The sequence below is a fragment of the Tamandua tetradactyla genome, chromosome 10, assembly GCF_023851605.1.
Source record: "Tamandua tetradactyla isolate mTamTet1 chromosome 10, mTamTet1.pri, whole genome shotgun sequence".
NCBI lineage: Eukaryota > Metazoa > Chordata > Mammalia > Pilosa > Myrmecophagidae > Tamandua > Tamandua tetradactyla.
The window spans coordinates 25,864,521-25,879,153 of record NC_135336.1 but is presented as its reverse complement, the minus strand read 5'-3'; the positions used below and the strand labels follow the sequence as shown (position 1 = coordinate 25,879,153).

Below are 14,633 nucleotides of genomic sequence, written 5' to 3'. Positions count from 1 at the left end.
AAAAGCCAAGGCTCCAGCGGCAACTGTGGTGGGAAGTTCTGACTAGCACAACTGCACAATGGTGATTCCCAGACTGCCGCCCAACTTGTTGTCCCAGAGCCACCGGGGAAGCATTTCCAAAAAAGCATTCTGCCCCCAACAACTCAGATATCCCCACCATTTGTATTTACAACAGTATTATGCTTTACATACAAACAAACCCTACTGCAAGCCAACACATACATACCAGTTCTCCAAATTTTCAGACGCCCCCTTCACATCTTACCTCTTAGTAAAATAAACCTTAGATATATTTTCTAAAAACCTATTTGAATCTAATCTGAGCTGTAAATTGTCAGGCCCCACTCCCAAAGATGTTATTCTCACTTTATTATTTATTCTTAAAAATTTCATTGTGGTTGTTAACATATATACAACATAACATTTCCCATTTTAACCACTCTCAAATACGAATTCACTGGTGTTAATTACATTCACAATGTTATGTTACTATTATCACCATTACCAAAACTTTTCCATCACCCCAAATAGAAACTGTTCCCATTAAGCATTAACTCCCAATTTCCCACCCCACTCCTGTATCCATATATTTTCATTTCTGACTATGGTAATGTTAACTATAACTTCTCAGATTGACTGTAAAGCCTATCAAACTATTTTCTTCCTCATTTGCAAAGTAAACCTGTATTTATTTATCTGTGTTTGTAGCACTCTTAAAGACAGAATCACAGACTCCTGAACTTAAATTCTAAACAAAGACACCCAGAAAGTTCAGAAACAGAAAAACAGAAGTCCAAGGTGTTGAACGCATTTTCTTACAATCCAAATGTCCCAAAGGAAATGAAAACAGATGATTTCTAACAGCATCTTCCTCTTTCCTAGACCATCCAAGTCAGAACTGCATTTCCAAAATAAGATTTCAAGAACTTTGAATTAATAATTCCATTGAACAAGTTACCTGCAAAATCTCACTGGTCTAATTCACAAAACAAAGCATTATTTTTTAATTACGATAAATTAACAGATTTTAATTAAAAACAAAAACTGCCTGGGGTACTACCAAAAATTAAGTTTTTCTATGATATAGATTAAAGCATATTTCAATGAAGAATACACTAACCACAGCTTTATACCTGCACCAATAAGAAAACTCAAGCAACATAAACATTAGTAATGACTTTCTCTATTTGTTACCTCAAGTTGCACCTTAAAAAAAAACCTTCACATTTCAAAAAAGCTGTTTCAGGAGTCCAAAAGGCAGCTCTGAAAAATATCCATCACAACACCCAGAAATTTACATCTCTTCCCCCCCACTACTAAGCGTGGGATCGTCTATCCCAGCATCATGATTTGTAAATGGGAAAAAGCACAAGTGAGCTAATTCTGTTAAAATATTAAAAAAAAGAGTAGAGAGATCAACAGAGAGTTCCTACAGATGCTATACTTATGAAAAGAGACTTGAAATTTCTAAATTTAAACTGAGACTGGATGTAGACAAGAACTAATCCTTTCATTCTCTTATACATCTAGGAAAAAAACATTTAATATCTAAGCAGAAATTAAATATTGTGTGCATACCTGATATTTAAAAATAAATTATCTATGATTTTTTTAAATATTGTAGCAGAAATTAAAGGATTTACTTTATTCTATCTCAAACAGTAAAAGAAAACTGCTGAGAACTTTAAAGGACTATATGCCCTATTAATATGAAATTTCTAGGTATACTAGGAACAACGGCTGTCAGGCTTTCTACCTCGAGCAAGCATCCTGGAATTTCTGTTCAGAAATCATTACATTCTTCAGACTGCTCCACCAAAAATGTGAAATAGCAGAGCTGTAAAGAATAGCAGCATAATACAAGAGACGACTTGGCATGAGGATCAGTAGCACCATGCATGGGACAGTCAGCAGCTAATAAGCCAAGGAAAGCATGTCATCAATTGGCACTGTAATTCGCTGACTGAGCATTAAAGTAACAGCTGTATAAAATTTCACTGTTTACAAAGCACTTTCCCATTCATTGTTTCATCTAATCCAATACTTCTAAGAGATGTAAGAATATATTATTGCTATTTCTACTCTGCAAATGAGGAAAGTAATACCAATAGAGAGATTAATTTGTCCAATGTCATAAAATGGTAGAATTGTTTTCACTTGCCTCACACTGCCTCTAGTATATTTTACAACCTTCTAACTACTGCTCAAAGACTAAATTCATATGCTATTTTCCCCCAAAAAGCAGATAATATTTCTGATGACATAACATGAAAAGACCAGCTACTGAGTATAGTAAATGAAAGAATAAATGAACAGTCTTCATTTTACAGTCTTTAACAGTCTTCAGGCCTCAATTACTTAATTAACAGCAGCAAAAAGGCTATTTTCAAATATTCTGGGAACATCAGGTTTTGAAACATATCCCAAAACAAAAACAGATGAAAAATAAAAATTTTTTAAGAATTTATTCCATGACATCCAAAATTTATTTATTCTGTGAGCTTTTCTGTCACACAATTTATTCTGTGACATTCTTCTACTAGAAATGGAATAATTTTGGATTTAACAAAAATAGTCACCACTGTGGTCAACACTAAATTTCTGCGAATACATGGTATAGTGAGTCTCACACCAATATATATGACACCAACCATGGCAATAAAATTGATCTTCAAAAACTGCCATGGTCTCTCAGATCCAATAACTATAGGACACAGGGAACAGCTCTACTCCAGGCCCTTTCTGGCCAGAGGACTCCTGATATTTTCTATTACAATTCAAATTCACTCAGATGGTATGAATTTACTACTATAATTAGAACACAGAATTAAATCCCCTATTCTTTACCACAGATAGATAAATCTTAAATGTATGAACCATAACGGACTCCTCAAGAAGCAACAGAAAGAAGCTATGCCATAAAATAACCACTTTCTATTGAAGGCTATTGAAGACAGAATACTATTTTTATAAAAATCTTAGCAAATTTAGGCATATCTCAAAGTGATACATGTAGTCCAGTTCTCAATCTCTCAAACATACGGTTGTATCTGTGAGCAAAAACTTGTGGTTACATTTTTTTGCATCATTTAACTCACTCCTCATCTTCAATTCATCCTGAGAGGAACAAATGTAACCCTCTAACATGGACTATGTCCAAAGTGCAGAGCAAGCATCCAAAAACCAAAGGCCACTTCAAGCAGGCTTCATTTTTTTAGGAGGTGTCTGACATTGACATTCTAATTTTATATGAATGTAATTCTCAGAGTTCAATATTTAATTTGATGTTTCTTTTCTTAAGGTGCCAGAGAATGCTGAAGACAAACTACTGATACAAACTGAGCAAAGTTATGCCACAATCCAAGAAATACTCTAGCAACCTTGCCATGGGGCTCTAGATAAGAAATGACTACCTGTATACATTCTCCTTTGGTTCAAGAATCAAGTCTCCATGTAGAATGAACAGAAACTTTAAAAGTATAAATTCATATAAAATTCCTATAAAATTAGAACATCAATGCAACAATAGCCCAGAAAAATCCACACACCACCTAGGACTATAGTGAAGACACCAAGTAAATTCTGCAGTTTTCTACCTAATAACAGTATTAGTAGGAAAAAAAAGCACTGCCTATCACAACGAGAAATGACAGCTATTTTTTAAGGACATTTAACAAACAATAAAGGAAGCACTCTATGAAAAGAATGACTGTGTGAATTACTCAAAAGGACCTTATTTTCCTGAGTCAAGATATCAGAAGGGGAAAAACTGGCCACTGTCAAATTCTGAGGTTTATAGTCAAAGTTCAGCCAACTCTTTATCCTGAGCAACTGGCTAAGGAACATCCATTAAAGCAAGATTTTCTCCTCAAAATGAACAATACTGCATAGAAACAGGAAAACAATATAAAAAAAAACTTAAGAAAAAAGAATAAGGAAGTGAAGCCCAAAAAATCAAAATCAGACTAATTCTAAAATCAACTTATTCTTGTCATAAAATAGGGCACTCATTCTGCGTGGCAGCTCTATCAAAAGAGTGCAAGTGTTCTCATACCTTGGACCAAATGAAACTATAAGAAAGGGAATACCAACCAAGCAATGGAACCAGGCAAATCTACCCTAATGATAAATAGCAAGGTAAACATTTCAGAGCAATTTCTGTGTAGCCTTGATGTGACAAAAATCTTTCTAACAGGGCCTTTTTCTTTAGATATCATTCATCTACACATAATTCTAAAGAACTGGGAAAAACTAAACAAAGGTACCACACTAACATAAAATGATAATTACAGGGAAAACTGGGGACGTGGATGTGTGTGTGTGAAAGCTCTGTTCTTTCTGCATGATTTTTCTGTATACCTACAGCTAGTCTAATAAAAAAACAAAGAAAAAAGAATTATTAAATTTCCTTTGAGGGTAACAACGAGTAACAGAAGGAGAGGAAGGAAAAACAAAATGGAGAAAAACCACATGGTACCTGGTTTTGGAGATGTTTACCTTCTAGATTTGGAAAGGAAAAGAGGGTGGTGGAAGATTCGGAGTCTATGTTAGCACGATAATACCACATTTTTAATCATGGAAAAATATCATCATGCCAATGAGATGATTAGGCATATAAAATAGTTCTTCTTTTAAAAAAGGAAAAGAAAAAAACTTCAGTCAAGTGTTTATCCTTAGAGAGAGGCATAATGCTTTGAAGTCATATCAAGGTTTGAACCCTACATTCTACCACTTAATAGCTATAAAAAAGAGATAGCTGCTACTTCATAAGAATGATGCAATGATTAAAAAACAAAGGTTAAGTGCTTTAAAATAGTGCATGGCACACAGTGGGCACTCAATAAATTACAGTTTCTCTGAATTATCAGCAGTGGTTATAAAAAGGAGACCATTATCCTCCTTCCCTACTATGCTCTTTATCTCCCTGTATGTACCTCATAATGTTCTACGATTATTAAAAGTCTAAGCCCCTTACTTGACTAAGGTTCTTAAGGAACAACAGATAGCCAGACTATCTGAATCGTTTACATTTTCCCCTAGTGCTTATTATCACAGGGTTCAGCACAATGCAGGTGCTTAGCAAATATGTGCTATTAAACATATATAAGAATCATGTAAGATCTGGGAGAACTGAGAATTAGGGGATTGAATAATGCTAAACATAAGCAGTGCTTTTGCTTCTTCTACACTTGCCATTGGTCAGATACAAATCCCTGGGAATATGGTATAGAAAGGACAGAATGGAAGTCTTGCTGCAAACAAGGAGGGGTCAAAACAGATAACCCTATGCCACGTTTTATTTACTTACGGATAGGTGAAGCACTCTGTTTCATAATCTTTTTCCAAATAATTCTAGTTTCTTTAGGACATCAATAGGCAATCAGCAAAAACTGCACAGGGGACATCTCTTGAGGTCTGAAGTTCAGTAAACAGCAGTGTATATATAAGATGTTACTTATATTTAAGTACCTTTTCATAGTTTGCAAACACCACTCATGGTAGGCACTCAATGGGGGTGACATACAAAAAACTGAAGATTTTAGAATTTTACTCCCAGAGACAGACTTAGTAGGTCTCCAGTAAAAGTAAGGAGTAAATAAAATATAAGTAAAATCTAAGTAAGTAAGTAAAATGCTGTATTTTTAATAAGCATCCCCAAATGATTCTTACATAGATCCAGCTACCATACTTTAAGAAGGACTCAAAATACACCATTTAATTCTTACAACAACCGTGGAAAAAACTAATAACCATTTAACCAATAAGAGAACCTAAGGTGTTCCAAAAGGCTTGGTCCTTGTGCCTGATACTCCTTTTATTCAAGATATGGACAGATGAGTTAAAAAATAAAGAAAAAATAAATAAATAATGGGGGGGTGGCGAAGGAGTAAAAATGAAATTCAGTACACTAAAATACTAGTGGTCAATGAGAGGGAGGGGTAAGGGGTATGGGATGTATGAGTATTTTCTCTTTTTCTTTTTATTCGTTTTCAAGAGTGATGCAAATGTTCTAAAATTATCATGATGATGAATACACAACTATGTTATGATACTGTGAGCCACTGACTGTGCACTGTGAATGGACTGTACGTGTGTAAAGATTTCCCAATAAAAATAGTAAAAAAAAAAAAAAAAAAGTTTTGTAACTTGTGTCAATAAAAAATACCCACAGGATTCAGACCTGTTCATTTACTCTAACACCTGTGTTTTGCTGAATTACTTTGCTTTAAGCCATGCCATAAAAATAACATACAAGTGCTCAGGTCCTAAAATCAATTTGATATTTTCAGCAAAATTCACAATTTCAAATATTTTACAAAAGGCCCACTAAGTACCCAAATCTTTACTTCAAAATATCCACAGTCCTTCTGACTAATTTTAATTTATTCAACATTTTTAATCATTTAAAATTCAAATTTTACTTTAAGCCAAACAATTAGCGAAAATCCAGAATAAACCACGTTAGTATTCAACACTCTAAACTAATATATATTATTTTATTTATGAACCATGAACTGAGATCAACCACATTTTCCTTTTTCCTAAATTCAGCGAACTTAAATAATTAAAAAAAAAAAACATTTAAAATGAATAAATATATCATCTGGTCTGAAGCCCTCACTTGAAATGATTTCAAGATGTATTTTAGAAACAGGTTTATTTTACCATGAAAGTCTAAAAGGCTGTGTCATGCATGTAAAGAGCTTCAACTTTTAGGAATTTACACATGCCTATCCCCTAGATTTACAAAGTGTTCAATCTGTGGTACAGAAGTGGTGGACACTACATTTAAATTTTTCTTAAGGAGGAAGTTTACCAGATTACGAAAGAGTTATATACTATACATGAATGGAAAAAGTAAATGGAGTTAATGGAAAGTACTGAAGACAAGAAGCAAATAACTACGTTTATGAATACAATGACTCACTGTTTCAATGCTCACATTTCTGGCAACATCAAACTTGAGCAGTCACAAATCCACAGAAGATAGCTAAAAAACAGCTATCACAAAGCTAATATATTTTATTCTGGTCCCTAGTGGGTATAATATCAGAATCAATGCTTCATAAAGTTTTCAAAAGGATTTAAGTCTATTTTCGGTCTACCACACATCCCTCTGACCCTCATTTGCTTTCTAACAACCCAAATCTCCACAATGTAATGCTCACTCAGTCCTGCCTTCCCCTGACATTTGCACCAAAGTTATCCCACCCTTAAATCCAAAATGCTTTTCCCGTAGCAACAGCATAAAAATTTGCATACATTTTTAAATGGAGGTTATTAAACTAAAAATTGCTGTTAAGTTTCAGATAGTGGGGGAGAGGCAAGGACAGGGTGGGATTTGCTGTCTCAAAAAACTACTGCTTGCTCTAGATTGGTCCTGTATGCTTCACCAATGAATATTTAATGCCCAATCCATAAGGGCAACAATCACATTTACTTGCATGTTTATTGCTATAGCCCCATTGTACACCTATGTACATAGCAGGCCAAAAAATATTTATTCATTTATAAGCAAACAAATTCCTATAGGCTTCCACTATCCTTTGGAAAATACCTAAGGTCTAAAAATCACTCTTTTTATAAATATCTCTTATTCCTCTTCAAAGATGATCCAGTACTCTATAATCACTTCCTCAAAAAGACTGTCATTGAATATACTGAAATGAAGAGACTATAAAGATAAAATTCACTCATTTGATACTTTTCCCTAGGACCAACCCTCATCATTACTCATCATCATCATCATCATCAGTCATCACCACAAATTTATTTATGGAGCATTTTATAGTTTACAAAGCATGTTTAAAACCATTATCTATCTCACTTTATCCAGGCAACAGTCCGATGAGAGAAGCAGAACAATACGAAATCTGGGAGGAGGGAACTGAAACTCAAATGATAAGCAGAACTACTCAAGTTTACACAGTAATATTCAAAACTACAACCTAGGTCATCTGCTTCCTGGTTTAGTATATACCTTCCAATGTCTATAAAAAATCTAAGTGAATCAAGACATATGTATCACAAAACGAATCCATAAAATATGTCTATTATGACCAGATATTTAAATTAGAATCCTCACACCTTAATAAATCACGTAATATGAATAAAAGGAGAGCTAGAGTACCCTTAAGGAAAAAGAGTTCTCCTGAGGAAAATCCAATCAGTGAACTGATAGCAAACATTTACCAGCAGAATAGATTTATCAGAAAACAAAGTAATAATCCACTGCTTAACAGCTGCTACTTTTGTAGACACAGAAAGAACATTCCTGCTTGGGGCAGGGACAGGCGGTCACAGGGACTAGTTTAGTTTACTCTAAACAAGAAACATATCAAGACTAAAAGCAAGAAAACATGATTTTTTTCTAATCGATAAACAAAAGAGAGGAATATGGGAAGACAAAAATCCCTCACCATTACATAATAGCTTCTGAAATCTCTTGTTGATTTGGCTAAACTACAATTTTTTTTAATTCAAAGATAGCAGTATACTTTCTTAATAACAATATCGAAATTCAAAATATCCCAATATAAAGTTAAATATTTCAGGTGGTGGCATTGCTGTTCCAAGTCATGAAAAACCAACTCTGAAATACATTTATATATAAATACCAAAGGAGCATACCACTCTCCATTCCCAGTTCCAAACAGGTTCAAACATACCCAGCCCCACTTACTGACTAGCACAGGAAATTCAAATCCAAAAAACTTTCTTCTCATCACCTTCTCTCTCCCCCATCAGGAATCATTCCCATGTTATACTCTTCCACCACTCCTTTATTCTTATGTGAATATGTCAATTAAATCACCCTCAAGGTTACAACTCCCTTCTCTTGTTCTTTCAAATCTTTCCCAGTTTTCTGAGGAAACTCCCCTTTTTCTTTACCTATTCTCTTCATTCTATTACAGAGCAAGGGATCCATCTTAAACACACAGCTGGTAACAGGACAGCATTTCTGCTGTACCAGCATCAAGAAAAAGCAAAGTCAAAAGTTGCAATGTCACCAATCTATAAAGGCCCAGAAAGACCTGTCAGCCTCCTGTACAAATCTCTGTCCCCTTTATTCTCTCTCTAATTAAATCCCTTTATCAAAAAATACCAGCATTCAGGAGAAATTTTCAAAGCTAATTCTTAGGGGATTTTTAGTTTTAATTACTGTTCCTACAACAACATATCTCCTATCATTTGCTAGTGTAAATATGTACATATCTGAGCTAATTATGGCTATTAGACTTTTGTAGGATAGGGAACCTAAACAATGGGAAAATATGTTCTAAGTTTTAAAACAACTGATGAACTTTTAGAACACAATCTGTTTATAGGCTAAGGTTTTTCTCCACGACCTGTAAGAAAAAAAAAAAAACACCTAATATATGTTTAACTTGTCAATTTATTGAAATGGAAACAGAGTAACCCCTAACAGCTTTACAGGTGTCTTTTAAAGTTAACTACGGTAAATAAAACAGTCAGGTAATAATGAAGAGTTCTGACATTTCCATTTCTGCAAGTGATACTACATAATTTCAAATAGTAATTAATTGATTTTTAGTTTAGATTTATAATTACAAGAGTAATGATGTTACTTTATAGTTAATTTAACAAGGAACTTGACTAAGGGAAAAATATATTAGATATCATTGTCCCAACTGATTCTAATTACAGAGAATCAAATCCATTCTGGTTTTTATATTTGTTCCTCTCTTCTTCCCTCTAAAAACTAGCTTATCATTCTCCAACACTCTCCCCACAAAAAGCGGATTTCAGAGAACTCATTAATCCATCCAAACAGGGCAAGCCTTAGGCCCATCTCTTTATGAAAAAGAGGTCAATTTACAAAGCAGACTACTTAGCATTTCTCCCATAAAGCTCTGCTGGAAAAGATATTACCTGGGCTCTGTACTGGCACATTTTTATGTTCACAGTGGAGCTAATAATAAGGACTTGGCTCCATATCCACTGCGTAAGAAGTACGGCTGACCCTCTTACTAATAGGTCATTGAAGAGTTCACTGGGGCATCCCATACTAGGGCAGAACAACTTCCACACTGATGACTCAGTACTTTGTGTCAGAAGCCTAGAAAGACTTAACTGTAGGAAACACTTTCTCCTGAAATAGAACCTAAATGCTTGGGAAACACCTACATAGGTAACCCTGCCCTTTAAAAAAAGTTTTTGTCATCTCCTACTGTTCCCTACATGACCTAATTATAGACCAGGACAGGACCAGCACAAGTCCACTAAAAATGACAGCTGACTACTAAATTCCTACTTATGTCATACCACCACAAGCTGCAGAAGCACTGAATCAGATATTCATTTAAAAAAAAGAAAAGCAATGGAAAAGTGATTTCCAGTTAAAATGAGAGGAAGACAGAGAAAAAGAAATTCAATCCTACATTTAAAGCACTTGTATTTTAAACAAATTTTGTCTATGAGGCTTTATAAATAATAATACTCACATGTTTATGCTATGCATATTCTATCTATTTTCTAAGTATTCTCTCATATTGATGGCATTGATTAGGCTCTATCGGACAATTTAAAAATCCTGAGAATAGAAGAGAGGTTAGAAAAAGAATAAAGGAAACATTTTGGTTAAAATATATATTTCCACTTTGATAATTTATCAGCATATCCATCAAAGCATATAAAGCACCAGCCTTCTGCAATAAACTATCCCAATTAGACAGTAGGACCCGTAATTTACAAATGACCTTGGAAAACTTCACTGGTTGGATTCAAAATTTTAAAAAGACTATTTCACTTCAATTATTCAACTTCTCAGGAAAGTAAATATTCCAGATCATCTTGCCAACAAAATAGACTCCAAAAGTAGCCTGGCAGAGAAACTTTGAAAAATCAGCAAGAACTGGCAGAAATATCTTTCTCAATGCTCCAGAAAACAGTTCAAGAACAGGAACAGGGAGAGCATCAAATAAAGAAAAGGGCTACTTAAAAAGCAGTAAAATCTCACTTTGCCCTGGGCTGGCTCCTCCCCACCACTCAGCGGTTCAACAGGGAGCCAGCCCAAGCTCCTAGGGGAGATCTGTGGTCCTGTTTCCTGAGGGAGTAGAGTAACCCTGTGTTCATACTGGGAGCATCTACATGTAGCCCCATCTGTCTTGTAACAGTCTAAGAAACTCACCAACCTAGAACCTTTCCTGAGTGTAGAAGGAGTTATAGAGCCCTCTTACAGAATGCTGTAGAAGAGCAGTCAAGCCATGCTGCCTACAGTAAGGGACTGCCGTCTACAGGATATAAGTGCAGTACTTGCAACTGTGAGAAGACAGTTTTACAGGGAAGAGAAGACATTTGGAAGCATGTAAATGGGGGAATTCCTAGAGCCACATGCACATGCTCAAAGCAATACACACTTGCAGAAAGGATTTTTTATGCTTGGCCTAGAGCTATTCTCTAAATGCACTGTACGGGTAAGCTGTGAAGAGGAGCATTAACAGAAGTCAATCTGCAAAGATTGAGAAAGGTGTTTTATTTTCTTCCTTCCATTTTTTTTTTCAATTAAGTGCCTGGCATTCAAGGAAAACTCACAGAACACTAGCTAGATTTAAGTTTAAGGAACAGACTTTAAATTCCAGCAATAACACACCAAAATATCAAAATGACCAGGTTGCAACAAAAGTTTACAAAGCAGAAGATGCCTTACAAAGAGATGGCCCAGGCAAAACAAAAGATAGAACCATTAGAAATCATTGAGTGTCCTGATGAATCCCAGAGTGATTTGATCAGTGAGTGGAAAAGTATTTGCAAAGCCCCCTTCGGGGAATGTTGAGAACAGGGAGAAATTCAACTTCCCCAAGTTGAATTCTTGATATTCTCACAAGCAGTGTGGACAACCAAAGCTATAGGCTGAGCCCCCAGTCTTAGGGTTTGTTTTTATGAAACTTAATCCCATAACGGATAGGTCAAGTCTACTTAAAATCTAGGCCTAAGAGCTACCCCCAAGAGAGCCTCTTTTGTTGCTCAGATGTGACCTCTCTCTCCAGCCAACACAACGAGCAGTCTCACCACCCTCCCCCTCTCTGCATGGGACATGACTCCCAGGGGTGTGGACCTTCCTGGCAATGTGGGACAGAGATCCTGGAATGAGCTGAAATTCAGCATCAAAGGATTGAAAAAACCCTAGAATGAGCTGAGAATTAACATCAAGGGATTGAGAGAACCTTTTCAACCAAAAGGGGGAAGAGTGAAATGAGACTAAGTGTCAATGGCTGAGAGATTCCAAACAGAGTCAAGAGGTTATCCTGGAGGTTATTCTTATGCATTAAGTAGATATCACCTTGTTGTTCAAGATGTAGTGGAGAGGCTGGAGGGAACTGCCTGAAAATGTAGAGCTGTGTTCCAGTAGCCATGGTACTTGATGATGATTGAACAATGATATAGCTTTCACAATGTGACTGTGTGATGTGAAAACCTTGTGTCTGATGCTCCTTTTATCTACCATATCAACAGACGAGTAGAACATATGGAATAAAAATAAATCGTAGGGGGAACAAATGTTAAAATAAATTTAGTTTGAAATGCTAGTGATCAATGAAAGTGAGGGGTAAAGGGTATGGTATGTATAATCTTTTTTTTCTGTTGTCTTTTTATTTCTTTTCCTATTTCGATGCAAATGTTCTAAGAAATAATGAATATGCAACTATGTGATGATATTAAGAATTACTGATTATATATGTAGAATGGAATGATATGTTAATATTTTTGTTTGTTGTTAATTTTTTTAATTAATAAATAAAAAAGTTTTAAAAAATCATCAATGAGGAGGACAAGATCTGGGATATAACAGACAAAAGCTTTTAAAAAAACTCCTAAATATGCTCAGCAAACTAAAGGAAAACATGGACAAAGAACTACAGGAAATCAGGAAAACAAAAGATACAAATAGAATATCAATGGTGAGATGGAAGTTATGAAAAGAGATCAAAACAATACTGATGACCACAGTAACAGAAATTTAAAAGTTCCCTAGAGGGATCCAACAGCAGAAAAAATTAGTGAACTTGAAGATAAGACAATTGAAATATTTCAGTTTGAAAAGTAAAAAAAAGAAAAGTGAACAGAGCCCGGAATCTATGGGTTTCTTAAGTATATCAATATACATATTGTGGGAATCCCAAAAGAAAGAGAAAAAAAAGAACAGAGAATATTCAAAGAAAGAATGGCTGAAAACTTCTCAAATTTAACAAAAGACATGACCACATCTCAGTTTGTTGAGTGCCTACTCAACGAACTCCAAATTGGTAAATCCAAACAGACCCACATCAGTACACATTACAATCAAGCTGCAGAATGCCACAGATAAAGAGAGAATTTTGAAAGCCACCAAGAGAAAAGCAACACATCACATACAAGAGAGCCTCAATAAATTTAAGTGCTGATTTCTCACCAAAAACTATGGAGATGAGAAAGCAGTGGGATAACATACTTAAAAAGTTGAAAGTAATAAATGCCAACTGTGGTGTGCCCCAGAAAAACATGTTCTTAAAGCTAATCCTGTGGGTATAATCCCAATGTAACTAGGATCCTTTGATGACGCTACTTCAGTTAGCCATCATTCAGGATGGTTCTTAAATCCTATTACTGGAGTTCTTTATTAACGGAATGAATAGAGAAAGAGAGAAAGCCACAGAAAAAGCTAAAATCAACTAAACAGAAGAGAAGGGAGAGACCAGCAGACACTACTATGTGCCTTACCATGTGGCAGAAGAGCCTAGGGTTGCCAAAAGCTGGTATTTGGGAAGAAAGCATCACTTTGATGATGCCTTGATTTAGACATTTTCCTATACTGTAATTGTAAACAAATAAATTCCCATTGTTTAGTGTCAAACCATTTCATTGTATTGCTCTGAGCAGCCTAGGAAACTAAAACATCAACCAAGAATTCTACACCCTGCAAAAGTGTCATTCAAAGTGGAAGGGGAAGAGTGAGAGTGATGCAAGATGGCAGCCACCACAGGCTCAAAAGCAGAAGTCCCTTGCAATTTCTGACTGCTGGAAAAACTCAAAGAAGGTCAGAAAGGAGTAGGAGATGGCATAGGTAGCTGGGGTCTAGAAGATGACAAAGATATAATACAAGACAGAGGGGGATGATTACTGGGTCTCCAAGAACAAATTACGAAAACCAAACATAAGTCTTAAAATAAAATGTGGACCTAAATACCCAGAGTCACTCTGCTTTGTTATATCTGTAACAAAAATTAGTATGGAGTTACTAGTTCTAATGGAGTGGTCAGAACCCAAGAATCATATCACTGCTAGCAAAATGGCAGAATTCATACAGCATCAAAGTTTTCCTGCAAGTACTTTGGCATCTAAAAAAAATATGAAATTCGCTCAGCCACTTGAGGACAGTGTTTTAGCAAGTAATCAAAAAAGAAAAACCAGAGGCCTTCCCCTAACCCCGGTTAGAGTTAAGCAGTCTTCTTTTTCCACAGTAGTAAATTTTCTAGACACATTTTGTAGACCTAAAAGTACTAAAAAGGAAACTCCCATTCAAAGGCATTTTACCTTAAGTTATTGTAAATGATACTTCTTTTTTGCCCATTTGAAATATAGAAGTTGTGCTATAACAAATCATACTGTTTACGTGTAACCACAGTTCACAG

The 14,633-nt window shown here is 35.3% G+C and overlaps 1 protein-coding gene across 5 annotated transcripts in view; it reads right to left on the bottom strand.

Moving 5' to 3' along the window:
* Window positions 1–14,633, bottom strand: part of GSK3B (glycogen synthase kinase 3 beta) — a 283,540-nt gene that overhangs the window by 211,614 nt on the left and 57,293 nt on the right. Inside the window, exon 1 of one of the 5 annotated variants that reach the window (XM_077118223.1) lies at window positions 12,305–12,392. The exons of the other annotated variants lie outside the window; for them this stretch is intronic. Within the exon in view, the coding sequence (XP_076974338.1) occupies window positions 12,305–12,377 (73 nt within the window). The 5' untranslated portion in view covers window positions 12,378–12,392. Of the gene's footprint in view, window positions 1–12,304; window positions 12,393–14,633 lie in introns of those variants that run through there. 5 annotated transcript variants of the gene reach the window in all.